The sequence below is a fragment of the Canis lupus genome, chromosome 2 (genome assembly GCF_048164855.1).
Source record: "Canis lupus baileyi chromosome 2, mCanLup2.hap1, whole genome shotgun sequence".
Classification (NCBI taxonomy): domain Eukaryota; kingdom Metazoa; phylum Chordata; class Mammalia; order Carnivora; family Canidae; genus Canis; species Canis lupus.
This window is the reverse complement of record NC_132839.1, coordinates 72,589,957-72,617,827: the sequence shown is the minus strand read 5'-3', so window position 1 is coordinate 72,617,827 and position 27,871 is coordinate 72,589,957. Positions and strand designations below refer to the sequence as shown.

Sequence of the window (27,871 nt, the reverse complement as noted above, 5' to 3'; positions counted from 1 at the left end):
ATGTTGAAAGCAGATTCAGTCATAGAGGATTGACCTCAAGAGTTCTAACTCAAATTCTTGGATTCTCTGCTGTTTCTATGGGTTTAGTTACTCTGAATATTTGTGGAGCTTTTGAAGTCTAGGTGGTCTTAAACATGAAATTTCCTAGCCTGGGATATCCTTGGAATAGTATTTCCCAGGACAGATAGAAGTTTTCATTGAAAACCCTTGCAATGAAGCCTAGAGTTCTCCAGACCACAAGAGGAGTATTTGTGACAGAAATCTGTGCAGGATGTTCCAAGACAAAGGAGTAGGGAAGCAAGGATGGAGGATGGGGTGGATAGAAGAGAGAGAAAGTTTGTGTGTGTGTGTGTGTGTGTGGGGGGGGGTTCTTACGTTCTTTATGGCCAGTACTCTCTCCCCTCCTATGATATATGCTTCTTGAAGGAAGGAGCTTTATAAATATTCATCACTATGTTCCCAGCACAGGAAAGGGACCTGCTAAATGCCCACCGAGCTCCAAGCCTGGCCAAGCAGCAATAAGATCTGAGGCACTAGGTATCTGTTTCACTGCTCCTCTCTTGTTTCCTCATCTGCTCAGTGGGTGGTTTGTTCTAGGGTTGCAAGACAGAAATACAGAGACGTATCAGCTACTCTGAAGTCAGTATCCCTGGAGTTATCAGCCTATGTGTTCCAGCAGTCACAAGAACGAAAATGTGAATCTGGCTGTCTGTCTGGGACCCCAGAACTGGGGAAAGGCCTGGTGCTGAAGGGACAGCTCCCGGGATAGGGAGGGGTGAGGGTGAGGGTGCAAGGCCAGGCACTCAGGCTCCATTCTGCGGTCCCCACCGAGTCCCAGGTGCCGCCTGTCTGGACTCTCTGGCAGAGAAGGTCGGCAGCTGGTGATTCCATCCATCCAGAAAGAGCAGCTGGAGTTGCCATATCCCTGGAGACTCTTAGGACCCTCTGCCTGGTAATAATCATGGAGAAATGAGGGATAGTGTCTAGAGGAGGCACATGGAGCCCGGCCTTGAAAGAAGGATTGAGGGGAGCCCCAGAAGAATGACCCCAGGCACCCATGTCTTTCGCCTGGCCCAAGTCAGAGGAAGCCTGGGATCCTCGACTCCAAGCTGCCAGCACATCAAGGGTATGCTGTACCAGGGGTCGTGGGAGGTGACCCTAGAAAGAGAAATATTCCTGTCTGGGTGACTGACAAGTGTGTACCTATGTGTTCATCTGTCTCTGTGTGTTTTTCTCTGGAGTGTTCCTATTTAAGCTTCAGACTCTCCTGATTTCTGGTGTGCATTTCCACGTGGGTATCCTGACTGGGTTTGCCAGTGCATCTGCGTGGAGTCACCCTGTGAGTTTACCTTTGATAGGAGTGTGTGACAATCTCTCTGTTGCGTGAGTGTTGTAGGAGCAAGCACGGTGTGTGTGTGTGTGTGTGTGTGTGTGTGTGTCATTCGTTGGCGTGCAGGGGTGTATTTCTCTTGTCTGCCTGAGTGACTGTGGTCCTGGCATGTCCCTCTTGCCTTGCTGTCTCATCTTTCCCAGCACTCAGCACGCCGGGTACATCATACATGTGTTTGTTTCCTCCCTCCTCAGAATGTCAGCTCCCGGAGGGCAGGACTTGGTGTTATTTTGTTCACAGCACTGTCCCCAGTACCCACAGCGTGCTGGGCACCAGCGGGCGCTCAATATAACACTGTTGACTGAATGGTTGCTGCGTGCAACGTGTGAGTGTTTCTCCGGTTGTGCGATTAATTTCGGTGTGATGCTGGATTGGTGGGGTTGGGGGGACTATGAGAACTTCTGGCGTGGGTGTGTGTAATTGGCTCATAATACATACAAGCTTGTACGTGTGTGCAAAAGTGTCTACCATGTGACTGAATGAGCCTGCGTGTGCCTGGGAAGCCTGAGTGTAATCGACTCCCGTGTGCGTGTGTGCGCGCGCGCTAGCGTGTTGGTGCATTTCTCACGTGTGTTATGGCGTACTTGTCTGGCGTGCTGGTGCGAACCTGTGCGTGCCTGGGGGTGTGTGTGTGTGCGTGTGCACACTCGAGGCTCGCACTCCTCGCCCTCCGCGCGCCCCGCGCTCGGGCTGGGGGCGGGGAGCGGGGGTGTGGCCAGGGCACTGCGGCTCGGCTGCCCGCCCCCGGCGCTGCGGCTCCGGCGCGTCACCGGCCCGCCCCGCCCCGCCCCCGCCGCCCGCCCCGCCCCCCGGCCCTTTGTAGCCGGCCGCCCCGCGCGCTCGCCGCCGCCCGGAGGCCCCGCCCCGCCCCGCCCCGCCCCGCCGCGCGCCCCGCCCCGCCCCGCCCCGCCCGCCCCGCCCCTCCCCGGGCCGCAGTCGCCGGGGCCGCCGCGGGCCCGCAGCGAGCGGGGAGCGCGGCGCACGGCGGTGGCCAGGGCGGGCGGCGGGCGGCGGGCGGCGGGCGGGCGGCCTCGCAGCGGCATGGCGGACCGGCGGCGCGCGTGGAACACGGAGGACGACCTGCCCGTGTACCTGGCGCGGCCGGGCAGCGCGGCGCAGACGCCTCGCCAGAAGTACGGCGGCATGTTCGCGGCGGTGGAGGGAGCCTACGAGAACAAGACCATCGACTTCGACGCCTACAGCGTGGGCCGCCGCGGCTCGGCGCGCACGCCTCGCAGCGCTGGCCGGCCCGACGCCGTGGGGCTGCCGGGGCCCGGCGGCAGCGAGGACACGGCCAGCGACGGGAGCGAGCTCTCGGGCTCGGCAGTCAGCTCGCCGGGCGAGCGCGAGGAGCGACCGCCCGCGCTGCGCATCCGTTGCCCCGCGCCCCGCGACCTGCCGCTCGGCCGGGACAATGGCCAGGTACCCTCAGGGCGCGCGCCGACCGGCGGGGGGGGGGGGGCGGGACCCTCGGGGACGCCCGGGCCGCTGCCCTCGGGCTCGAGAGGGCCGCGGAAGGCCCCTCCCCCGCTCCATCCCACTGGAGGGCCCGAGCGGGGCTACCATTTGGTCGGGGTTGGTCAGCCCAGCCCGGGAGACTCCAAAGGGTCCTTCGCGATCCAGCCCCCTGCTGCTCTTCTGCAGAAAGGGGGAGCAAGGCTCTGAGCAGGAAAGTAAGTTGGCTACAGCTGCCACATGGACCCTTCAAAGCGAGGGGACCTCTGGGGTGAAGTTTAATCCAAGGAGCCCCGTTCTTTGCCTTTTGAAAAGAAGGGGAACTGCTTTCCGCATTAGTCCATTCATTTATTCACTCACTCATTAGTGATTATAGAGCCCCTACGGTGTACCAGGCTCTGGAAAAGGTTCAGTGAACCGCCTGTGGTCACACAGGTTAATGCTCAAAGAAGCCTTTCCTGTGTGCTCCCTCTGTGCTTTCTGGGGGGAAAGATTTGCTTAAAGATTTGGATGGGTCGGGCACATAGAACTAGAAACTGCTATCCCCAGGCACCGACATTTTCAGGGGATGCTGCTGAGTCGCCCAGCACGACGCCAGTGGGCTCCCTTCACAGAGCAAGTTGGAGGCAGAGCGGAGACTTGAACCCGGCTCTCCAGCTTCCTAGACTTGGAGGTTTTTACCCTCCGAAAGTGAAGGGGCGTCAGAGAGAGGGAATGCCAGGCCGTGGGCCCTATGGCTCTTCTCCCTTAAGCTAGAGGTCGCCAGGGAATTGGACGAAGATGGATGGGTAGACAGCACAGCTTTGGGATGTGTGCGTAAGGGTCGGGGTCAGATGCTAGAACAACGGAAGTTGGAGCACTTGAGGACCAGCGAGCTGTCAGCTTAGCCCAGAACTCGAAGTCTGAGCACTGCTCAGGTCCCAGCTCCCCCCCTCCCCCCAGTACATGCTGGGGTCCCGACTCAGCACACTGGCCCCACCCCAGGCCAGGGTGGGCGATAGATTCATGGTGAGAATCAAATCAGTTAATGCCGGTACTCAGTGAGCAATAAATGTTCGTTGTTGGATTTTACTATCATTTTTTATTGCCCCTTCTCCCCTTAAATACTATGAGAGGCATAAAGTGAGCGGGAGGAAGCAGAGCTCGATCCAGACGGAAATCTGGGAGGGCTTCCTGGAGGAGTGGGGGGCTGGGCCGGCCTGCGGCTGCTTGGACGCAGTACGGGATCTCCTGCTCCCATCCTCGGGCTCTCGGCCTTCCGCCCCCGGAGCTCGGGAACTCTCCGTGGTCCTGAAGTCGGCGCCCTGAGAGGGGGAGGTCTACACTGATGGCGGTGGGGGTGGGGGGAGGTCAAGGGAGGGGGCTATCGGGAGTCATCTCCTTGTCCCTACCCCTTCTTATTCTCCCTGACCAAGCCCTCGTGGTCGACCCTGTTTGGGGTTCAGGCTTCTGAGCCCGAGCGGGAGACTTCAGGGCTGCGGATCCAGATGCCCGGGTCGGTACCGGTAACCCCTGTTTCCAGCCGAGGCCCTTTGCCCTCTTGAACCTCAGCTTCTCCACCTGTGAAATGGGGATGGCATTTTCCTCCCAGCCACCCACAAGGCGTGGTGGAGGATCAGGGAGGCGAGAGCGCTTTGTGCACGTCGGGAAGCTGTCTGGAAGCGCGTCCCTGCCGGAGCTACGGCCAGCGGCCCCGGAGCCAGCATCGCCCCCGGCTCTGCCTGCGACGGCTCCGCAGCCGCGCCTAGGCACTTGGGGGCGGTGGTCGCTTCACCTCTTCCACTCTTCCCTCTCCCCTTCTGGCCCTCTCTTCCCTTTCTCCATGGCTTCCCGGGGACTGGACAAAAGGCGGCGCCTGCGGCGCGCCTAGGGCTCCGGAAGCTCTGGAGGTTTGGGACTGCGGACACGAGGGGCTCACGGTCTCCCAAGGGGAAGCCTTTTACTTTCTGCGGACCAAGCGGCCACGGGGCTCGGGTTCCGGGGCGGGCTTCGCGGCTCCAGAGCTTTGCAGAGGGCACGGGGCGGGGGGTGGGGTGGGGGCGGGAGCGGGGGTCCTCCCCCCGCCCAGAAAGCTCTCTCCCGGTGAGGGAGGAGGAGTTTCTGCGGCGCAGGCGCAGCCTTTGCTGAGGCCGGAGGCCCAGCGACTGCGGCGCTTTGTACCCGGGAAGTCTGCATGGGAGCAGCGATCTGTGTGGCCAATCGCGGGCCGGTGCCCCTCCCCCGATACGCACGTGGTCTCGTCCCCAGCTCTGGAGCTTTCCTGCCCAGACTGACCCCCGGGGACGTCCTGGTGCGGAACCCAGGACTTAACCACGCTGAGGAAGGGAATGGGGGCGGCATGGGACCCGAGACTGGCAAATTCCGGTCATCAACGAGGATTTAAGACCCAGCTCAGCCCCCAGAGGCCAGGTTGAATGAACGAGTGCAGGAGAATGAGCTCTAGATAAGGGGTGCGGGAGGGAACCTGGCTTCCAGGAACTGTTCTGATTGTAGCTAACATACTTTGCACCTGAGATACCATTTTATTTCTGTAAGCCCCAACCAGTATACCCACCAGTATAAAGGAGGATATTATGGCCCCTAGGGCCCCTGGAATCCTAAATTGCTTCTCTTTTGCGAACCTACAAACCTATTTCAAGCCCAAAGCATCTCTGGCCTCCCGTCCTGGTCAGGGTGACTGGCCTCTAGGTGGCTGTGGAGGTAAGGACTTCAGGCCTCAGTTTGCAGAGTGGGGTTCCTCACCACCCCTAGGACACCCTCCCCCTGGGTGGCAACTTGAAAGTAAAGAAGATGGATCTTTTAAAAGATACTGTGAGTTTGTATTTTGCAGGCAGAAAGTGAATGGCAGAGAAGGTTAACATGTTATTCTGTCTGGAGATTTGGGGCGCCTTCCAGGATTGGGGGGCTTGCTAGGACTCCCCCTTCCCCCATTCCCTCTTTCTCCTTTCCTGTCTAGAAGTTTATCAAGCTATGCCCTGGCCTCCTGACCCCTCTCCCTAGAGCAACATATGGGTGGGGGTGCTGGGGCTGTGGTCCACTATACACTGGGAGGCAGGGCATCCTATTCTGTTGTCCCCCAGCCTGTCCTGGGGTCTGTGGGGACCTTAGTGCCAGTGGTCTGGCCCTCCAAACCATCACTGGTGGGGAAGACTGTGGGGGTGACTTGGTCCCCCCCCCCCCCCCCCCCCCCCCCCCCCGTCCTCCACCCCACCAGCCAGGCTGTTGTGTGATGAGACCCTGCAGCAGGGGGTAGAGCGGGTCAGCCATTCATTAGGTTAGGGCCTTGTCTCTCCCATCCCTGCACTCTCATCCCTAACTGCCTGGCAGTAAGACTGCTGAGCCCTCGCGGAAGCTGGTTCAACGATGGCAGTGGGGAGGTGGCGGGAAAGGCTGTCTGGAGAGGCCGCTGACGAGGGGTCGGGGAGATGGGTAACCTTTTGTTTGGGGTTAGATGTTAAGGAAGGCGGTACAGCTTGAATAAAGGCTCGGAGTCCTCGGAGATGGAAAAGGCTTGATGCGTTCAGGGCGTGTGCACAGCGGACGGACAAGCGGACGAACGGAGGCCGCGGCGAGAGCGGCCGGAGGGGCCCGCCCCGCGCCCGCCCCGCGCCCCGCGCCCGCCCCGCGCCCCGCGCCGCGCAGCTGTGGCGGGGAGGCCCGCAGATGCGGTGCTGCGCACCTGTGGCGCTGCGGCGGGCCCTGCTGCGCCGCGCCAGGCCGTCTCCCGCATTTCAAAGCACCCTGAGAACCAGACCTTCCCAATCGCGAGAGCGCGGCCGGGGCGCAGCCCAGGGCGTGCGCGCGGGGCGGGGGTCGGCGGGGCTGGGCGGCTCGGGGGGCGGGGGCGGAGTGCGGGGATCGGAAGGGAAGAGCTTCCTGGTTCGAGCCGAGAGGGGCGAATCGGGCTCGGCTCCGCGCCGCCGGGAGGAGCTGTCTGTAGCCCCCTCCTCCCGCCCTCGCCTCTCCCTCCTCCTCCCGCCCTCCGCACCGAGCCGGGAGGTGCTGCAGCCGGAGCGGCGGGCGCGCGGGCCGGGCAGCCGTGGGCGCCGAGCCTGCGTCCCTCTCTGCGTCCTCCCGGGCCTCTGCCACCGCGCCCGCGGGGAGCGGGGCCGCGGAGAGTCGGGCCGAGCGAACCACCGCCCCACGGGTCCGCCGGCCGGGCCGAGGGCGCCAGCGGGGCCATGTCTTACCAAGGCAAGAAGAGCATTCCGCACATCACGGTAAGCCGGGCCCCCGCCCCGCCCCGCCCCCGCCCCGCCGTTCTTTGTGGGGTGGGGGTGGTCGCCGCCGGGGTCGGGATCCGCGGGGGGACGGCGGGGGCGGCCCCCGAGGCTTCCTGCGTGGCGGCGGGTGGGGCGGGGCCGGTCTCGGCTCTGCGGCCCCCTCCCCCCAGCCTCTGGGGACAATGGTGGCGACGGGGGGAGCCCCGCATGGCTAGGCGGGGCCGGAGCCTCGGGCCCCTCTCCCCGCGGGCTCGCCGCTCCCCCCCCGCCCCAGCCCACGGGAAGTGCAGCAGGATGGCGTGGACCGGGAGGATGCGGAGCTGAACAAAAGAGGGAGGGGCGCGGGGGCCGGACCCCTCCCTCGGGCCGGGGAGCGGGGATGGGCGGGGAGGCCGAGCGTCCTGCGCCTGGCCTGCGCCCCGCCGGCCCCGGCACCTCGCAGCCGAGTTCCTCCCCTGCGGGAGGAAGCGAAAATACGGTCCTCCGCCTCCCGCTCCCCGCCCGCCCGTACCGACGGAGTGGAAGTCTGGGCCGAGGGACTGCGCCATCATGGAGCGCCCCTCCCACTCTCACCGCAGCTAAAAATAAACCTACTGGGGTGGCCTTGGCAGCTGTGGCCTCAGAAGGGTTAACGCTGGGGGGTAGGAGGGTGGTGGGGGCTGAGCCGTCCGTCGTCCCTGGGTGTGGCCGGAAACAAAGGATCCCTGCTTTGTCTCGGTGGGGAGCTGAGGGCTGAGGGCGCAGAGATGGGGAGACCTGGCCTCCACCCCATTCCCTCCCTGGCACCCGAGTTGAGCCAAACCAGCCCTGAAGGATGTGGCTCACAGGCGCTAGGGAAGCCTCTGGGCCTTTGGTGGCCGGTGCTGGAGTGGGCAGGTGCTGGGAGGTGGGATTCTGGGTGTGCCCTAATTCTCCAGCATGACACCTGAGGTTTGAGGACAGGAGACCCAGCATACTTATTTATCCAGAATCCTGGCTTTGGGAGCCCCAAGGGAGCCCCATGCCTTCCCATGGGAAGGGAGCCCCATGCCTTCCCATGGGAAGGCAGCCCTGGGTGGGGGAGGGAGCTGACATTTCCCAGTTGCCTGCCCAGTCTATGGTAAATCCTCTTTTGAGTCTTCATAGTAAATCCTTTGAAGGAAGCATTGTCTACCTCCCAGAGGCTGGAGCACTGGCTGGGGCGTAAGTGAGAGGCAGGTTGAGACAGAGCTCCCCTACCCCCCACCCATGTGCCTCCTCTCCAACTGTGGGCTGAGTCTTCCCTTGGGAAACCCCTCCTGGGCCCAGCTTCAGGTCTTGCCAACAGACCTTTGCTGAGGTCCTGTCTCGAGGTGTGACCCCTGAGGGTAGAGACCATCTCTAACCCATCGTAATCCCTGCCTTCTGAGATGTGAGGGTATGAGTGACCAGTCCTAGAACACTCTGGTTGCCTAAGAATCAACAGAAGAGGTGTGGTTGCCCCAGGCAAGGCAGTGCAGGAGGAAAGTGGGTTTTGTTTGAGCAGGTCCCTGCCTTGTGACTCTCTAACCTTGCCTCCTCAGGGGAACCAGGGCAAGTGATGGGAGTGGGGGTGATGCAGTGACTGATGAGTCTGGAGCCTTGGGTCCCATTGTGGCTGTGGCCCATGGCACCTGTGTCCCCCTCTCAGGACCCCAGGTTCCAAGAAGGCGAATTGGCCCAGTGGTGTTTGAGGCAGGTGTGTAAGAATGGTGTCGTAGACTTGAACAGCTGTCAGTGTCAACAGACATAGCAGCCACTCTGCCCTCCTGCTGCGACCCTCTGGAACCGAGATGGCTGCCCAGGCTTTTGCACCAAACGGATCTGGGTGCTCATCCTCCCTCTGCCACCTCCTAGCCTCTGCACTGTGATATCCCCAGTGGGCCAACACTGGCCGATTCCCAGGACCAACAAACATCCAAGAGGACTCTGGCAAAGCACTTAGTGTGTGTTAGGTGCGTAATGAGGGCAGTAGAACTGGTGGCTGACTCTGCTGCTTTAGTCTTTGTGCGAAGCCAGTAGTCAACCTGTGTGTAGAAGAGGACCAAATAGAGTGGTTGTAGCAGCTTCAATAGCATGGACAAGTGGGGATGAGATGCTGAAAAGTATACTTAATTCCTGGGAAGGAGGCTCTTGAGCATTTGTGTTTCATTTGGTCCACATAAGCCCACTCCACCCAGAAAGATTTGTGGTTTAAAGAAACAGCAAAACAGAAAGGATGGACTTGGATTAAGCTCCTTTATAGGACCCTCAGCTTCTGAGGGGATCTTTTGCTGATAATGTACGTGTCGTGACAGGAACCAGAGTGCCATTACATGCGTGGAAGGGTGCTGTGGCTTTCCAAATGCTGCACCCTTCGTTTGTGCTCATTTGGTAAGGTCATAATAAGCACTGCTCTGTGCTGGGCACTGTGCTGGCTGCTAGGGAAAGTTGGAATGAAGTGGGTTTGTGCGTTCCTTCCCAGAGTTTGACAAAGATCAACATTTCTGCCTGAAGTTGCATCCAAGTGTGGGAGGTGTCCTAAGAGGACACATAGGAGGCTGGTGGAAAGTAGAGCAGGGACACCCACCCCAGTCCTGGAGGGAGGTTGGGGAGGAGGGGAGGTTCTGTGTGAGTGGAGCAGCCCAGAGGCAAATGAGTGTGGGGTGGTGGAGAAACTGAAGGCAAGTCAGCATTATGGGAACCCAACCTCTGCTTCCAAATGTGGCTGCTCTGTGCAATGAGAGCAATCCTAGATGGTTTTGGCAGCCATGGTGTGCTTGGCCTGTGGAGAGACTTTGGGGGTTGAAAAGAACCAAGATACAACTCTCAGCGCATCTCCACCTGCTCAGTGTTGGGTCACTCTGTGCCCCTGTGAGCCTCAGCGTTGTCGGAACAATCAGGATAAGGTCCCAGATCAGCCAGAGCATCCGGAGATAGGGCAGAGGGTTTTTGAGCAGAAGAGAAGGGACATTCCAGGTGGGGCACGGCTGAGTTAGGAAAATATCCCACCCGTGTTGACTGTGATGGGGCACCTTTCCTTCCATTTTCCACCTCGGCCTTTTTGTGAGATAAGAGAGTACCCGACAGAGAGGAGCGAAAAAGCAGAAACACTTAGCTTCAGCCCCTAAGGATTGTTTAAAATATTTACAAAGCTCTCTTTCATGTGTGGCTTTTTAAAAAATTAATGGCACAGCCAGGGATTAACTTAGCTAAAGCTGTTTCTGGAGCCCACTGCAGTGGTAAAGTGTTAGAACATCCTGGGCGTGGCTCTGAGCAAACAAAGGCACATGGCTTCCTGGCCCTGCAGAAGCTCTAGGCTCCCAGCAGAGCCACCGGAGGGGGAGGTCTGCTCAGTTGTGGGAGGAGACCAGAGTGTCCACCACAACGGCGAAGCAATATTATTATTAAAAGTAGGACCTCACAAGTACCGATCATTTGTGGGTTTGCAGGCTGTTACAGCATTCGACATGACCTCTGTGATCTCTCACTTGGTTTTCAGAGCAGTCCTATGAGGGAGACAGGCTAGTGATATCATGCCTGTTCCCCAAACAGTAAGTGAAGGTTCACAGAGACTTCAGTAGCACGTAAAAGTTCTTGCAGTGGCCTGTGAAGGAAGGAAGAGCCAGATGCAAGCAGAGCGGGTAGGAGGGCTGGTCTGCCTGTGATGAAAATTACTATCTGATTGAAATCTGTGTGCATCTGTGTGCGAGCGTGTGTTCCATCAAACCATGAAGCTGAGCAGGGGAGAAAGATCCGTAAGTGAAACTCATATCAGACTCACGTAGTCTCTAATGTGCAAATATGCAAAACACATGTGAGGCCTGTTACACTTCTTCCTGAGGATGACATTCAGTTTATTTACCAGCCCCCGCCCCGTTTTTTACACAAAGGGTTTGAGATGCCCACAGTAATTTGTCACGCACATAGTGAAATCATGTGGTATACCAGAGCTGAGGATTGAGGAAGAGCTGGGAATAGACCTGCCAGTGTTTCAGGTCACCAGAGGTGTGCAGCTGGATGTCTGCTACTGATTCAGAGCGTCTGTCATCCAGGGCAGAGAAGCAAACACCCTCAGTTATGTCAAGTTTATGACCAGAGAGGGGGAAGTGGGCCATATTCCTAGGGGAAAAATTATTTTGTTTAAATTCTTTTTTAAAATTTTTTTAAAGATTTTATTTATTTATTCATGAGAGACCAGAGAGAGGCAGAGACACAGGCAAAGGGAGAAGCAGGCTCCCTATTGGGAGCCTGATGCAGGACTCGATCCCAGGACCCCAGGATCAGGCCCTGAGCTGAAGGCAGATGCTCAACCGCTAAGCCACCCAGGTGCCCCTAAATTAAATTCTTAAAAAACATTTCAGAGAGGGTAAACATGATAATTATTAGGACTTCTTCTAAAACCTAGCTATGCTAACTTAGCCCTGCATGTCTCTTTCTCGTGGTGAACTTGGCCAAGACTGAATATATGGAACACACGTGACAGGACATATGTGAATGTGCCTGGCACATTGCAGTGGCTGACAGATGATCGTTTCTTTCTCCAAACCAGGCTCCCTCTTTGAGGATACGAAAACTCAGAATGGCAGGTGAGCAGGCACGTGTTCACCACGTTTCTGTTCTGTTCTTGGAAGAGTGCAAGGTGTGACGGCAGCTAAAAATACATATTTCATGATCCGTGACCTTAACAAGCTTACCGCCTAAGGGACAAAGTATACACACAGCAATTAAGAATGACAGAGCACAGGTGTTAGAGGGGCTTGAGGAGGGGACTCAGTGTTGGTGGATGCTCTAGGAGGTGGCTTCCTGGGACTTAGGGGGGGCAGCACGAGCTAGATGTTGAAGGATTTGATTGGTGGAAACATGGGAAGAGCTTGCAAGGCAGGTAGAACAGCCTATACAAGACTTGGGCTGGGGGATGAATATGGTCAGAATATGAATATAATTAGAAGCAGATGGATCAAGGGGTGAGGAACGTGAAATAAATGGGAAGGGGTGCAGGTATGGGGGGATTCTGTAACACTTTGGAAGCTGGGTAGAATGTACCCAATGTGATGGAAATAGCATATGGTTCTAAGTCCGGCTGAAATGCCAGTAGGATATTTGATCTTAGGCAAGTCACTTCCTTTCCCTGGGCTTCAGATTCCTATTCTTTTCTTTTTTAAAGATTGTATTTATTTGAGGGGAGGGGGAGAGAGCACAGAGAGAGAGAGAAAGAGAGCATGCACAAGCAGGGGGAGGAGCAGACTGCCTTGAGAACGGAGTCCAGCATGGGGCTCAACCTCATGACCCTCCTGAGATCATGACCTGAACCGAAACTGAGATTCAAAAAAAAAAAAAAAGAAAGAAAAATTTTAGATTCAGATGCTAACCAGCTAAGCCACCCAGGTGCCCCTGGATTCCTTTTCTTTATAGAGTTGGAGTAGGTGATTAATTCCAAGTTTAGGACCCTCTGAGTTTATTTTGGGTGGGCAATAGGAAGCCACTGGAAGTTTGTGAGCTAGGAGGCTGGTATGATAAAGGCAGCATGTAAGAGTGTGGATTCTGAAACCAGATAATTTGGGTTTGGGTTCTAGCTGTTCCACTGACTAGCTGTGTCTTATTCTGTCTATGCACCAATTTTCCTTTGTAAAATGGGATTAATAATATTGCATAGGATTTTTTTTATTGAGAATTAAATAACTTACTGTGTGTAAGATGCTTAGACTAGTGCCTGCACATGGTATATCCTCTATAGGTTAGTTACTATTATTCTTATTGTGGGAAGACATATTAGTCAGCTTTGTTCTGTAGCAAACAACCACCAAGTCTGGTTTTCAACACATTGAATTCTTGTTCACGCTATATGAGGGCTTTGGATTGGCTGTAGCTTTACCCCTCGGTGCTGGTGAACAATGGGTCTGTTCTTTGTATTTCTTCACTTTGAGACTCAGGCAGAAGGAGTAGAAGAGGGAGGCACAAGAGATTGGTAGCAACCTGAAATGCCTTTAAGAACTTGTGCTCAATTATGGCTTATAGTCACATGGCCAAAGCAAGTCACAGGATCCAGACCTAAATCAATGGAAAGAAGCCTGATGATGAACTTTCTTAAGGAGATGTGAAGATTAAGTGTGAAAGTTATGAAAAAAAATTATGCCATGTAAGAGTTACTAATACCTGTTAGGGCTAAGATGAGGTATTCAGGAAGTGTATGAGGTGAGTTTGGAATAAAAGGCTTGCACTGGTTCATAGGTTGAATTAAGTTGGGAATGAGCACCAAGCTGAGCTGTCTCAGTGGGCAGTTGGAACTCCAGATTGGTACAGGGGTGGGGGTTGAGAGCCAAGGGCCAGATACAGAGATTAGGAAGCACTAGTAGAAGATATGAAATGTGAGATATTCAAGCAATCAGTGGTTCTCAGCCCATGTGCTGTGAGCAGACTGGTGTATTAAAAAAAATCCTCTGCAGATGTGCTGCTAAATTTTGATCAGCATTTAAAGTTTATATTTTTTTGCAACCAAATCTACAAATTGTCCTAGTAACATGTATCAAGTGGAATCCTAGGCACTCACAACAAGCAGGGAGGTGTTGAATGAGTCTAATTTGTGTGTGTCTGTGAATCAAAGGAGGTTCCTGCCCTTGGAAGAAAGCATCAAGAGGACTTTGCCCTTGAGCATATAAAAGGACACGGTCAGGGCAGTGGACAGTTCCCTGGTGCTGAAGTGTAAGCAGGGGAGCCATTGAAGCCCTCCTGAGATAAGCAGTCACGCCCTAGTAGGGATGGCATGTGAATGAATGCTGTCTTAGTGTTGTGTGTAGGTCTTTAATTACTTTAAGAACGGTGCAGTTTTTTATACTGCTTGAACATGTGTTCTGAACACAGGTTGAGATCCCTTACCCTGGAGAGATGCAATGATGAAATCCTAACTTTGCTCTGAGAAAAGACAACTCTGAATTGGTGTTGGTGGCTTTAGGAGGAGTGGGATCCAGGGTGTTTCATAGAAACACTGGTCTACAAAACTAAAGCAAGCAAGTAAAAGGAAGAAAGTGATGGCTGTGGACATATGAAGCTGCTGCTCCTCACTTCCTTGGGCCTGTGCCGGGCACCTGGAACATTCTCCCTGACCAGGCTTACCCTCTCTGGCCCTTTGCTCTTGTATAAGCTGTGCCCATTCTCCATGGAGGATCTTCCCCCCAGGGGCTGGGGAGTGTGAACACTCCCATGTCAGTGACTTTGGTTTGTCTATTTGATTAAACCCTGGAAGGCTGGAACAGCATCTCATTCTCTTTGGCATCTCAGGAGTGCACTTGCACACTGGTGACTCACGGAGAGGCTTCATACTGCGTGGGCAGATGAATGAAACCAGGTTGCAAACGGTGTAGCTTTGCTGAGTGAGGTTTTAGCCACTCCTGCATTTGACTTTCCTTAACAAATATCCTATCTGTGTATTTAGTATTTAGGTAGTTACCATCCAGAAGATGATGAGGGAGGCGTGAAGAGTTTTTGGAGCTCAAAAAAACAAAGGGCCTCCCAAGTGGTACTTTGTCAGCAGGGAGAGAACAGAGCTGATCCTTTAATGGGATTCATTGCATTTCCCACTGAAAAGCAAGATTTTACAATAAGGGCCATCTGTATTAGTTGGAGCATTATAGCACACATATCCCCTAGGCCTTGACTGAATAATGACTTGGGGTCAGTTCCATGCCTCAGTGGGTCTGATACAGAACCGTATAGAACAAATAGATAGCTGTTTTAGATTTTGTACCTGTTCCCAAATTATGCTGCCCTGTATTTTGTACCATACCATAACCCTTAGGGCTGAAGTCCTAATAATATCTCAGCAAATATTTGATTTATACAACCTTAAAGTCAAAAGGAACCTTCTAAGTTACGTAAAATGTTCAGTGTTTGTATAGTTAAGAAAGCAGGAAGTAGCGTCTGTTGCTTCTCCCTGACACCCCCATCTCTACTGTAGGAATTCAAATTCTCCTTGCATACCTCTAATGACAGGGAGATCACTACTTTATTCAGCAGCTTGCTTTATTCTTTTTTTTTAAATGAATTAATTAATTTATTTATTTATGATAGTCACACACACAGAGAGAGAGAGGCAGAGACATAGGCAGAGGGAGAAGCAGGCTCCATGCAGGGAGCCCGATGTGGGACTCAATCCCGGGTCTCCAGGATCGTGCCCTGGGCCAAAGGCAGGCGCCAAACCGCTGCGCCACCCAGGGATCCCAGCTTGCTTTATTCTTGCGTGTTGTTGGAAACCTCTTGTGTGTGTGGACTGACAGTCTGTCTCTTGCTCTACTTGTCCCCAGAGTTTTCAAAGGTCTCCTTTTCTTCCACATGGACATTCTTGGAGGCTTCAGAAGGGATTTCTCAGGCATTTCTCATTACCCAAGACCCTCTCTTTCCCAGAATGGCCCCAGTGCTCTGTCATGGAGCACACCTTACAGGTGTAATGTTAGGATTTTTCGTTTCTTGTTCTTCCTTTCATTTTCTTCTTTTCTCTTTTGCTGTCCTTTATTTCCGGGCATGCAGAACAACATAGATTCAAAATAGAACTTTAATCATTGGGCACTTTTCAAACTGGCTTAAAAACTTTTTAGGGTAATAGACATCTTTGAGAAGATATTGAAAGCAATGGAAACTTTTTCCTGCTTCCTCAATGCTTGGACATAGGACATTTGGCATAAAATATTGGACTACATAGATATACATTCAGCATATGAAATGTACAGAGGGCTTTTACACATTATCTTTAGTAATCCTGTGAGTTGGTACTTTGATTAATTGTTTACAGATGAGGAGATGGAAGCAGAGAGGTTAAGTATCTTGTCCCAGGTCACTCAGCCAAGAAGCAGTGTAGGAATAAGCTGTAGTCTCTGTGAAGGATCTCACAGTCTCATGGGAGAAATAGACAAAAATGAACTGGAAGATGAAACATCATGAAGCAATACTAACCATGCAGTGTGTGCCTCATGTTGTGGGAACTGCAAGGGGTGACCACATGTTCCTGAGGTTAGGACACTGGGCTCACAGGGTGAGTTGGAAATCAGTGTGTAGAGCAGGTTTGGCAGGAAGGTCATAGGAAGGTATGGGGGTGTGAAGTTGCAATTAGGGAGCCAGTGTGTGGTGAGTAGCAGAATGTGGGAACACAAGGCTGGGGGATGGGAGGGGTCAGACAAGAAATTACCCAGGAGTGTGTCCTTTGTCCTGTGCATGAGGACAGGCTGATGAAAGGTTTAAAGGGGAGGCGTGACATGGTTGCATTTGTGTTTCAGAAAGGTCACTGGCTGTCATGTGGAGGGAACGAGACAGGCAGTAGGGAGACAGGTGGCGAGGGCTGAATTGGGACAGGTGCAGTGGGAGGTGGAATTAGCAGGTGCATGTAAGGACTTTCTGGGCCAGATACAACAAGATCAAGGAAAGGGTTGGGTCTGAAGTGAGAATTTAGAGAAGAGTCAAAGATAAAACTGAACATCTCCATGAGATCTAACTCGCCATGTTGCAAAGGTTTAAAACCAAAACCAAAAACAGGCACAGGTCTAAGTGCTTGTCCACGTGTTAATTCATTTGTCTTTCAAAAGAGCTCTCTGCATTACTGGTGGGAAAGTGACACAGGCTGAGGAGAACTTGCCTGGGGCACAGGCTTTGTAAGGGTGGGCCAGGTCAGAGCTCAGGCAGTCTGCTTGGCACCCAGCAGGCCACTCTGCCTCTTTGTCAAATGAGATAATGGGCGTGAAAGCATCTGGCTTACAGGAGACAAGTAGGTCTCTGCATTTAACATCTACCCACCAGAGAGCTCTTAACAACTTTTAGAGCCCTTTAATCTGCCTTACTCCCTTCTGGCCACAATGGCCAATCCTATCAGGAGGGCAGGTGAGCATATGGCATCAGGTTTGTGCTTAATAAATAGCTAAATGGGTATATGTGGTTGGTTCTTGCTTGTTCCCATTTTGTAGAGGTGGGAACTAAGGCTCAGACATGTTAACCAGGTATAGTGAAGAGAACACAGGATAACCACTTGGGAGCAATGCGGCTGTCATTTTGTAGGTACTGGGAAGAACTAGGTTCAAATCTGGCAGCACCAACTCCTGGCTGTGTAACCTCGAGAGATTACTTCACTTCTCTGAGCTTCCTTGCTTGTAGCATTCATACCCACTTCTTTTTTTATTTCTATTTTATTTACCTTTTTTTTTTTTTGAGAAAGAGAGAGTGTGGGTGGGTGGTGGGGGGCCACAGAAGGAGAGGGAGAGAGACAATCTTAAGCTGGCTCCATATCCAGCAAAGGGCCCGGAGATCATGACCTGAACCATGATCAAGGGTCAAACACTCAACCAACTGAGCCACTCAGGCACCCCAATCCTATCCACTTCTTCAGGTGACTTAATTAAAAATGAAAACCCATGTAATACAGAAACAATACTTAGTATGCACTTAGGAATGTGATTTCCTTAAAGATAAAGGATTTCTGTTCAGATTGCTTTGTATGAGGTAAAAAGCAGATACAAGGCAGCACGGAAATGGGTTTCAACATAGAAACAGATGTAGCTAGCGTCATCCTCCTATGGGCAGCCCGAAGCCCCTGTCCACTCCTGGGGTCATCATACAGCTGTGTTATTTTAAACCCAGATGTTTTGTCCACAGGGGATTATTTCCTGAATGTCTGCTGGTATCGTGGGACCTGAGATCTTACTGTTAAAACTGCAGTTGTCATGGAAACGGGGCTGAGCTTCCAGAGAAGCTGTGTAATCCATGGGGACTACTGGTATTTCTAATTCATGAAGGAGGAAGATGCTGCTGTGCTCTCTGCCCATGCGAGGGGAGAACAAATGTGTGTTAATTAGATTGGTCTCAGGCCTGTTGCCACTTCCAGGGCTGCCTTCCTGGAAAGTGTGGCAGAGGGCTGCAGGTTGACAGGCTGTCCCCTGAGGCAAAAGCAAAGGCAAATGTGCTGGTTTTCTGTGAATAAATAGGATGTACAGCTGCACTGTATGGCAGTACTTGCTGCTGCAGGGAGGTCGAATGGGAGATCTACAAGGGGAGCCTGGGAGGAAGGGGATTCTGGTTATTAAAGGTAGGAACTGAGTCATGGAATTCTGAAGTATTTGAGCTAGGAAATCCCTCAGATGGCTCTCAACACAGAATCTTAATGGTGTTATCAGTTCACTTTGATACACTAATGCCACATCACAAACAACCTTGTAATTCTGACTTATAGCCCCAAATACTTATTTATTGCTTATAGGTCTGTGGGTGGCAGAGGCTTAGCAGAGCTCAGCTAGATTTGTCTTCAGGCTTCTTCATGTGTTCTCCTCATGTCACCTCTTTCTGAGACTCAGAATGAAGGAGGCTTCATCTTGGGTCACGTAGTTTTCAAGGTGGAGGGTGGACTGTCAAGATCGAGTTGAGTCCCACCTGCTTCTTAAAGCTTGTGCTCAGACTGGTGTGCTCACATTCACTCTAATTCTGTTGGTCAAAGCAAGTCATACGGGTGTCCCCTCAGCTGGTGGGGCAGGAGAGCACTGCACCTACATTGGAGCATGGCAAGAGTGGGGCAGCAGGAAGAATTGTAAAACAGATAGCACAACCCACCACATAGGGTCTACATCAAGATTATCTGGAAATGTTTGTTAGTAACATAAATTCTTGGCCCTAGCTACATTGGGGTTAAGTGAAAATCTTGACAAAAGTACATGGATTGGAATTTTAGCAGGAAGTCCCAGTGGATTTTGAGGATCATTTAGGCTCAGGTGCCATGTTATAAATTGTACATGCATGAATGAGGCATGCCTACCTGTCCTGTTGAATGTTTGAGTTGTAGACATAAGCTTCAATATTAGTGGTTTGTAGAGTCTGAAGGACTGGTAACTTTCAAAATTTACCTTGACATTTCTTTTGTCTTAAGAGAGTGCAGTTCGATGCATGGTCAAGCACATCAAAATGAGGATTCCCTGATCTTTTTGAGACTCATTTCCATGCTAACCCTTTGGAGGAAGGTATTCTTCATTTTCCCAAGGAGTGACTGGTCATTTAGTTACTCTGATTTAGAATATTAGTGAAGGATTGTGCATTAGTGAAGCATTAAAGGAGAGGGACCACCCTCCAACTTCCTGGAGTGGAGGAATTAAAGTATAGAAAGGGTGGTACTAAGCCTTAGTACTAAGGTAACCAATTTACATACATTGTGAAACATAGGTCCTCTGTTTTTGTTCTCTAGGAATGTAAAGATTACAAAATGTAAAGATTACAGAATAACAGTGAGCCAGGAAAGAAGCGCAGTAAAACTACAAAGCTCGATGAGGGAGAGGGATCTTTAGCATCCCGGGGTTTGGAGAAACCTTGCTGTCCTAATGCTCTGTGATGTTTCAGGACCACGGACAGCACAACACTTCCACTCTCCATTCCTTATTTGATGCCTAAAACCTGGAACTTTGAAATCACCATGTATGTTTATACTATTTATTTTGCTAGAATGCTCCACTTCTTCCCCTTTCTTTGGCTTCTTGAACTTCTCATATTACAGAACCCAGCTCAAATGTCCCCTCCTTGATGACATAGGCACTGTCTTTCCCTGTCACTGTAATAACAGCTTTGGTTTTCCGCTGTTTTCCAGATAGTCAGGGTTACTAAACTAGTGATTTTTGGGTAAGTGTTGATTTGATTAGAACTGCACCTCTCTTTTCTTCCAAATCCCCCTAGTTCTTAATGGGTTTTCCATCCTCCTGACTTCACGGTGGAGACGACAGATATTATTCCCACCAACCAGGAGGGAGAATGCAGAATGCAGGGAGGCTTAATGCTTCACTCAGGGATAGACAATGATGCAAAAATTTCACTGACCCAGACCTCCCCTCTGAGCAGAGGCTGACTGTTGTTTACTCTGCTGCTATATGGATAAGGATGTCTGAAGCTTTAAGGGCTAATTTTTGTAAGCAGCACTCAACATAGTACTTAGTGTTTGTGAAGAGGTTGAAGGCGTCCTGCCAACACCAGCTCTCTCCCAGTTGGGGCTGGATGGAAGATGATAGTGGGTTTGCAGACAAGCCTTCCCTGGGCTTCTCCTCTGACTCACAGGACCTTTGGTAGGGGCGTAATTATTGTCCAGAACCAAGGTTTAGGTGGGCCCCTCCTGAGGAGCTTTTAGCATCATCCATGTTGTGCTGGCTTTGCATTAAGTCAGCTTCTCTTCTGCAGGCAGCAGGCTTAGGCTTTCAGAGAATTTTTAAAGGCAGGAAAAAAGATTTCTGATGTGTCCATCTGCTCTTTTCTCCTGTTCCCTGTCTCTCTCCCCACCTCTGCTTCCTCCCTTCCATTCTTTCCTCTTGTCCATTTCTCTCCATCTTTATTTCCTACTCCTATCTTCTCCTTCTCCCTTCCTCCCTTTTTTTAAAACATTCTTTTCTTTTTCCTTCCCTTCTCCTTGCCTCCTGTATGTCATTCCCTCTCCTGCTGCTTTCAGTACACATTTACTGAACATCCCTGACTGGTTCCTTGGGATCTAGAGATGACTTACCCCAGGCACTACTGGCCACAAAAGGATGTCCAGCCCTGCAGGAGATGGACACGTGAACAATGATCTTGACTGTGCTCAGTGTTATGGCAAAGGGGTGTTCAAGGGGCAGTGAGATATGGGGGCTCCCCACAGTCTCTGCTGGGAGGAGTCAGTTACTACCAGAAGGATGTACTATCCACCCCCCCCCCCGAAATTACTATCATATAGAGAGTTTGGTATTTTGCTTTTTCACCTAATATTTTATTTTCCAGAACTTCCATCTGTCCTTAAAAATTTCTGAGAAATATTTTAGTTGATGAATGATGCTTCATTAGTGGTGTAGTTATATGATTGTAATTAATACTGGATCACACCTTTGTGCATATTCTGTAGCCTTGTTTGGGGATTTTTTTTTTCCTGAGGACAGATTGCTAGCTATAAGTTTTTAGATCAAAGGTCATGAACGGCTTTAAGGCCCTTGCTATATTTTGCAAAATTGTCTGGTTCTCTATCTTATTGAGAAACACCAGCTCTGAAGAAAATATAAATATTATCAGTTTCCTGTTTTATACATCTGCCTAGTATTGTGTTTGATGTCTTGGCTCAGAAGCTTTTGTATGTTGGAATTCTTATCTGATGAAAGCCCTTTCATTATCATGGTGACAAGCCTGAACTCCCTTCCACACATGGTGTTAGAGTTCCCATGAGCTGGCACCTGCATACCTCTCCAGATCCCCACTCTGAGGTCATAATTCAGCCATATAAAACCACATACAGATCCCCAAGCACACCAGCTGCCTCTTTCTGTAGTGCCTTTTTTCTTTTGCCATGTGGCTAATTCCTACTCATTTTTCCAGCTCAGATAAGCATTTCTCCCCCTGGAAAGATCTGGAAGGTGTGTGTGTAGGGGTGCTCTGTGCTCCTCCCCCAATCTCTGCTCTTCTCTCTGCCTCAGCCCTTCCCAGTCTCCCCCACTGGCCTGAGAAATCCTTAAAGGTATACACTATTTCTTTTAGCTACACACATTCCTTCCTTAAATATTTATTGAGTGCAGTTCCTGCTATAGAAGATAGCAAAGAATGAACAATGCATAACTCCACTGAGTATTTACATGTGCCAGGCCTGTGCTAAGCGCTTGATGTATATATGCTCCTTGCACTTCTCTCAACAGCCTTATGAGGCAGGAACATTTGTCCCCATTTGCAGATGGAGAAACTAAATCTAGAAGAGGTTAAATCACATAGAGAATAAGCGGGTAGAGATTGGAACTTGTATCTGAGTCTGGGCATTCTGTTCTTATGTATCACTGATCCAAGGATATGAGCCATGCGGAGCATAATACACTTTAGATCACCGCTATTACCACAGAATGAGTGGCAGTCTCTGGCATAACCTGCTGTTAGACTTTTGTTGAATTTTTGATTAGATATTTCATTTTCTTCCAAGTGTTTAAACAGTAGTTGTTATATAGAGCTTGTCATTATTCATATCTGCTACTTGTGAGAAGCAGGGTATCATTAATTTTCTTTTAAATGTGTGATTTTTACTTTGTTAAATTCTTAAAAATTATAGACCATCAAATTCACTCTTCTTGGTGTGAGATCTTACACAGATTTCCTGCATGAAGAAAGGGAGCCCTGGAACGCTAGGTCCTTGGGTCACAGACCTCTGGTTCTTTCTAAATTGCATCTGATCATGGGTGTTCATGGACTCTAGAATGTGGAAATGTTTTAAGATGTGATAGAAGGATGTTTGATGGAGCCAATGCTAGGCAGGAAGTTAGGGAACCTTGGGTCTACCCTACACCCCTGTTAGTTATGTGAACATAGGAGGCCACCCCATTTCTGTATGAGGTCAGATCAGACCTATCATTCCATAAGAGCCACTCCGTGCCAACAGGTCTGCAGGGCATAACTCTCATAAAGTGCAATTCTAAAGGGGTTGTCTGGGCAAAGTATCCTTGTCAAATTTTCCATACTAAAAAGGATCAGTGTTTGGAAAAGATGGAAATTCAATTCCCCTCTTGCATATTCACATTACATATCCATAAAATGAAGGACCTGGGAATTCCTGTTATATAGATAATCTTTTCTGCTTAATCCAGAATTTTCTAAACTCCCTACACGTGGGAATCCCCTTTGGGAGTAGTATCTACTTAAACCTCTGAGCTAGAGTTCCAGAGAACGTGATTCTGAAAATGCCAGTTAAAAGGCAAAGGCACTGCTAATTTTAAGGAGAAAAGGAAAAAGTCACATTAGCCTTGCCTTATTATTGACATGCTGTTTTAGAAATATACTTGCCCCTGAGAACACCAGAAAGGACCCCTTGCAGTAGCTACACACGCTGTCTGCTGGTAGTTGGGGAGGAGGTGGATTTGAACACAGGCTGCACCATCTGATTCTAGGAAGAGCAGGGTGGGGCTGATCTTCTGGTGCTCAGTACATTAAATACCACCTTTCAAGCTGAGCCTGAAAAACCCTCTATTAAATGTGACAGAGCAGACAGCTGCCTGAGGGAGGCCGTGTTCTGGAAGCTGTGCACCAACAGCTGCTGATGACTCACATTTTCTTGCTTCTTGGTGCCCAGGAAAACCTGTGAACCAGCTTGTCTCTGCTTTGGATATATAGAGCCCGCACCTCTTCTTTCCCTTGGTCCTGGAGTATCCTCCCTGGGAATGGCAAATTGTGCAGGGCTTCTATCTTAGGGCTAAGAGGCAGGTTGTAGAGCCTGGGAGTGGTTAAGCTTGAAGCAAGAGACCTTCTGCTGTGGAGCAGAATGTGCTGGTTCATACTTGTCTTCCTTGATTCATGGCTTATAGTTTCTTGTCTCATGGCTGTGATAACTTTGCTCTGCATCTTAAGCTATTCATCCGTCAAGAATCAGTTCAGAGATCCACCTGTCTGTTCATTCTTCCATGCATTCATGTATGCATCCATCCATCCCTCTGTCTGTTCATCCATCCATCCATCCATCCATCCATCCATCCATCCATTTGTCCATCCGTCCAGCCAGCCAGCCAGGCTGTGTCCAAATATTGGAGATATAGCACTGAAGAAAATAGATGAAATCTTTACCTCCATGAAGCTTACAGTCTTGTAAGGACAGTTGCAGGGCATAATTGCAATTGGCACCATTATCCACATCGATGTGTATGCTGGTATCCCCTGTGAGTCATGTCTGACGCAGTCAGTGGGGGGAGTACCATAACTCTGATGTCAGTGGGCAAGTCACCTTTTAGACAAACTTGAATATATAGTGTGTGGGATGTACTGTAGTCAGTACTGTGAAACAAAGTGGCTAGAGGTGTCGGGTTTGCTGGTAGGACAGAGGCGTACAGTATTCTAGACAGGGCAGCCAGTGGGGGTGGGAGGGGATCTGAGTTAAGTGATGCTGAATAGAGACCTGAAGCAAATGAGAGAGTGAACTTTTCCTTGGTAGTGGGATTCCAAATAACATAGGGTCTCACTGACCTTGGCTTTCACTCTGAAGGAAATACGGTGCTGATGCATGACGCCAACAGAGGGTCCTGAGCAAGCTGCATGCCCTGTTTCTGCTCAGCAAGCTTTCCCTGATTCTTTCGTTTGGGTCGACGCTTCTTTTCTAGGCTTGTACAGTATCCTCTGCCTTCCTCTCATGGCTGATGCCATGGACCATTGTGGGGGCTCTGGGGTGCGTTTCCTCAGAGGATCCTGGTGGGATCAAGCCTCAGTTAACCTTAGTGAGCACTCTGTATGGGATTTGCATGCCTGCCTGCCTGGCTGCCTGCCTCTCCCTCCTTCTTCACTCTGGTTTGTGCAGTTGATTCCCATATACACTATCTGCCTTCAGTCCTTGTCTCAGGTTCTACTTTCAGGGAAACCCATGGAAGACACTCCCTTGGAAGTGGCTACCCTGAATTGTTATTGTCTGTTTACTGTCTCTTTCCCTACCCAACAGCTGGGGCTTAAGGAAGAGGCTGTGTTTTATTCATCACTGCATCTCCAGCTAGGAGACAGTAAAGTATAAATAAACACAGGGAAAAACAATTTTCAGCCTCCAAGAAATGCAAATTAACAAATATTCATGATAACCAAGGATGCTTGGTGACTTATACATGGCAATTGGAGCAATACTTTTGGGAAGCTATCTGGTCAAATTTATCAAGGGCCATAAACGAGGTTCATACAGTTTGACCCAGTTATTAGGCTTCTGAGAATTAGCCTAACAATTCAAGCCGAGGGAAAAACCTTGTGTACGGAGATGTTCATTGCAGCAATAAGTACCATTGTGAAAAATGGAAAGTAACTTGGTGTCTAACAGTAGAGGGATAATTAAACAACTTATTGTGTATCTGTAAGATGGAATATTTTATAGCCACTTACTGATGCTCATGGAGAACATGTCATAACTTGGGAGCACCCTTATGGTACAAGGCAAAAAAGTTGTGTTCTTTTTGGCACCTAGAATTTGCTGTTTTTTTTGCTGCCTCTGGGCCCTGGCTACCAGTTCTCTCTGTCCAGAAGACACTGAATGTTCACCTTCCCTGGCCTTCTTCCCCGCCACTTGTTTGGAACAACTCATCTCAAGTTATTTTCTAGGTGTGAGCTGGCTTTGCCTGGCCCCCAGTAAGGGCGGCAGGCCTTTACTTTGCTCCCATGATGGGCACCCTCCCCTTCTCCTCTGGTAACCCTGTAAGCCTATGGCTTGGTAAGCCTCTGCCACTCCCTCCATCAGCTCCAGGAGAGCACCTTCCACTCTGTCCCTGGTTCCTCCTGGCTCATCAGGGCCTGGCCTTGGGCTGGGAGCCGAGGCAGTGAGGCAGCATGTGATGGGGGCACAGAGGAGTGGATGGATATGTGCACAGTGATCATAACCACAGGGAATCAAGGAAAGCAGAAAAAGGTGGAGAGAAACCTCAGCATTTTGCCTGGAGGTTGTTCTGGGGGAGTTGCGTTTACCCTATAGTCTTTCTGCTAACTTTTAAAATGTCTCTAAATTAAGGTTTGTTACAAATAATAATTCCTTAATAAACTCCTGTTCTATGAATGGCCTAGTTTCTTCAACAAATGAATGGGATCAGAGAGGGAGGAAGGCTGGTAGAGATCCCAGCAAACTGCAGAGAGCCAGTTGCGGAGTGGAGACCAAGGATGGATTCCCCATCGACCCGCCCACTGTAAAACCAAACAAAATTGAACATAGTCTGATTATTAACTCGTATGAAGGATTTACTATTAATTGGGTCCATTGAGATGATGAGTTGTGGTTACATTTATTTAAAAACCCCTTAATGGTTGGAGATATACACTGAAGTGATGTGTATGGGGAACAGTGTTTGGGATTTTTTTTAAAATACCTCAGCAAAAACAAAACAGAAGTGTTGGTGGGGGGAGTAGGATGGGTGCAATGTGAATGGCTGGGTATTGAAGATTTTTGAGTCTGGACCCGAGTGGGCTTTTTTATGCCATTTCTTTACTTTTGAATATATTTGGATATTTTTATATTAAAAGTTTAAAAAAAAATTTGGCTTTTCCCCAGTGACACTTAAATACTTTGCTTGGCTTTTCAGAGTGACCGACTCCTCATCAAAGGCGGACGAATCATCAATGATGACCAGTCCTTCTATGCTGACGTCTACCTGGAAGATGGACTTATAAAGTGGGTTGACCAAAACACACCTTTTTTTCTTCTTTTTAAAGATTTTAATTTTAAAGTAATCTCTACACCCAATATGGGGCTCAGACTTACAACCTTGAGATCAAGAGTCACATGTTCCACTGACTTGAACCTGCCAGGCTTCCCCAGAACATGCCTATTAAGAAGCTAGTCTCGTGGCACCTGGGTGGCTCAGTCGGTTGAGTGTCCAACTCTTCATTTTGGCTCAGGTCACCATCTCGGGGAACTGGAATCCAGCCCCACATTGGGCTCCCCACTCATCAAGGAGTCTCCATCTGCTCGCTCTCTCTGTCTCTCTCAAATAATAAATAAAACTTGAAAACAAAAAAAAAGAAGCCAGTCTTCCTAGGCTGCCAGACCCTTAAGAGTTCTGTCCCAGGATGACTGTGCTGTGAATATCAGGGATGGAGGGGCGCCTGGGTGGCTCAGTCGGTTCAGCGGCCACCGTTGGCTCAGGTCACGATCCCAGGGTCCTAGGATTGAGTTCCGCATCAGGCTCCCTCCTGGATGGGCAGCCTGCTTCTCCCTCTCCAATGCTTGTGCTCTCCTGGTCTCTCTCTCTCCCTCTCTCTCTCTCTCAAAGAAATAAAATCTTTAAAAATAACATCAGGGATGGAGAGATTCAGGGAGGTCCAAACTACAGCTGGGGAGGGGGACAGTGGTTCTGGAGTGCCCCTGCCCTGCCAGCCTCATGCAGGCCATCAGATGCACAGGAGGCAGTGACATGCGCACGGCCGGCCCCTGCTCTGTTGCAGGAAGTGGAGGGCCAGGGAGATAAAACAGCTGCTGCAGGAAGTGGAGGGCCAGGGAGATAAAACAGCTGCTGCATGTTGTCAGCTAGGGACAGGCGCAGATGTCCACCTAGTATGTAGAACTGAATTCACAGCTCTTTATTCTACCTGCTCACAATTTTTGGATTAGGTGTTGGGAGCCAGGAGAGAAAGGAAGAATGTTAGGACAGAGCCATGACGCTTAAGTAAAAGACACTCACTTTGTCCCTATTGGCTTCTTCTTTAGCTGTAACATCCCAAGTGCTCATCTGCTCGGTCACTGCATTAAAAAAGCCCAGACTGGGCAACTGAAACCATAGAAATGTATTTCTCCCAGGCTGGAGGCTGCAAGTCCTGGATCAAGGTGCTGGCAGAGAAGGTTACTTCTAAGATCTCTCTCCTTGGCTTGCGGAGGGCGTCCTCTTGCTGTGTGCTCACGTGGTTGTCCCTCTGCACGCATGTGCACAGGACATCAGTCCTGTTGGATCAGGGGCCCCATCCTAATGGCCTTATTTTAATTTAGTCACTTCTTTAAAAACCCAATCTCCAAATACAGTTGCATTCCGAGATGCTGGGGGTCAGGGCTTCAACATAGAAGTTTGGGGAAGCACAGCTCAGTCCATAGTGGCTTTGATGTGGCCTCCACATTTTACCAGCTGGCGTTGGAGAGGTTCAACTCTCTTTCGCATAACCAGTGCCCTGGATTCGCTGGCTGCTCAGCATCTTCCCCTGGAGTCTGGGAGAGTAGGAGCCAGAGACCGTGTCAGTCTCCAGCCCAGAGGCAGAGGGGAATGTGAGCAAGGTGAAGGTCAAACAGGAATGGGGTGTATTAGCAGGACCGTCTGGTGCCCATGTAGGCTTTGATGAGGAGGAAGAGGAGGGGGAGGAGGAGGGGAGGGAAGAGGAAGGGAGAGAAGGGCCGTGG

The 27,871-nt window shown here is 50.8% G+C and overlaps 1 protein-coding gene and 1 long non-coding RNA gene across 6 annotated transcripts in view; one reads left to right on the top strand and one right to left on the bottom strand.

The window, feature by feature from the left end:
* Positions 1 to 1,042: 1,042 nt before the first annotated feature.
* CRMP1 (collapsin response mediator protein 1) overlaps positions 1,043 to 27,871 on the top strand; it is a 74,333-nt gene continuing 47,504 nt past the window's right edge. The window contains exons 1-2 of one of the 5 annotated variants that reach the window (XM_072806518.1): positions 1,043 to 1,126; positions 26,070 to 26,158. In XM_072806518.1, coding sequence (XP_072662619.1) covers positions 1,058 to 1,126; positions 26,070 to 26,158 — 158 coding nt within the window. In that variant the 5' untranslated portion in view covers positions 1,043 to 1,057. Of the gene's footprint in view, positions 1,127 to 2,412; positions 2,813 to 6,875; positions 7,066 to 10,444; positions 10,689 to 10,760; positions 10,803 to 26,069; positions 26,159 to 27,871 lie in introns of those variants that run through there. The other 4 variants (XM_072806513.1, XM_072806519.1, XM_072806525.1 and 1 more) reach the window with 4 other exon arrangements.
* Positions 3,919 to 7,323, bottom strand: LOC140621466 (uncharacterized). The gene is made up of 3 exons (XR_012021180.1): positions 7,036 to 7,323; positions 4,237 to 4,405; positions 3,919 to 4,149 (listed from the first exon to the last, which is right to left on the bottom strand). It is a non-coding gene; the product is annotated as an uncharacterized lncRNA (long non-coding RNA).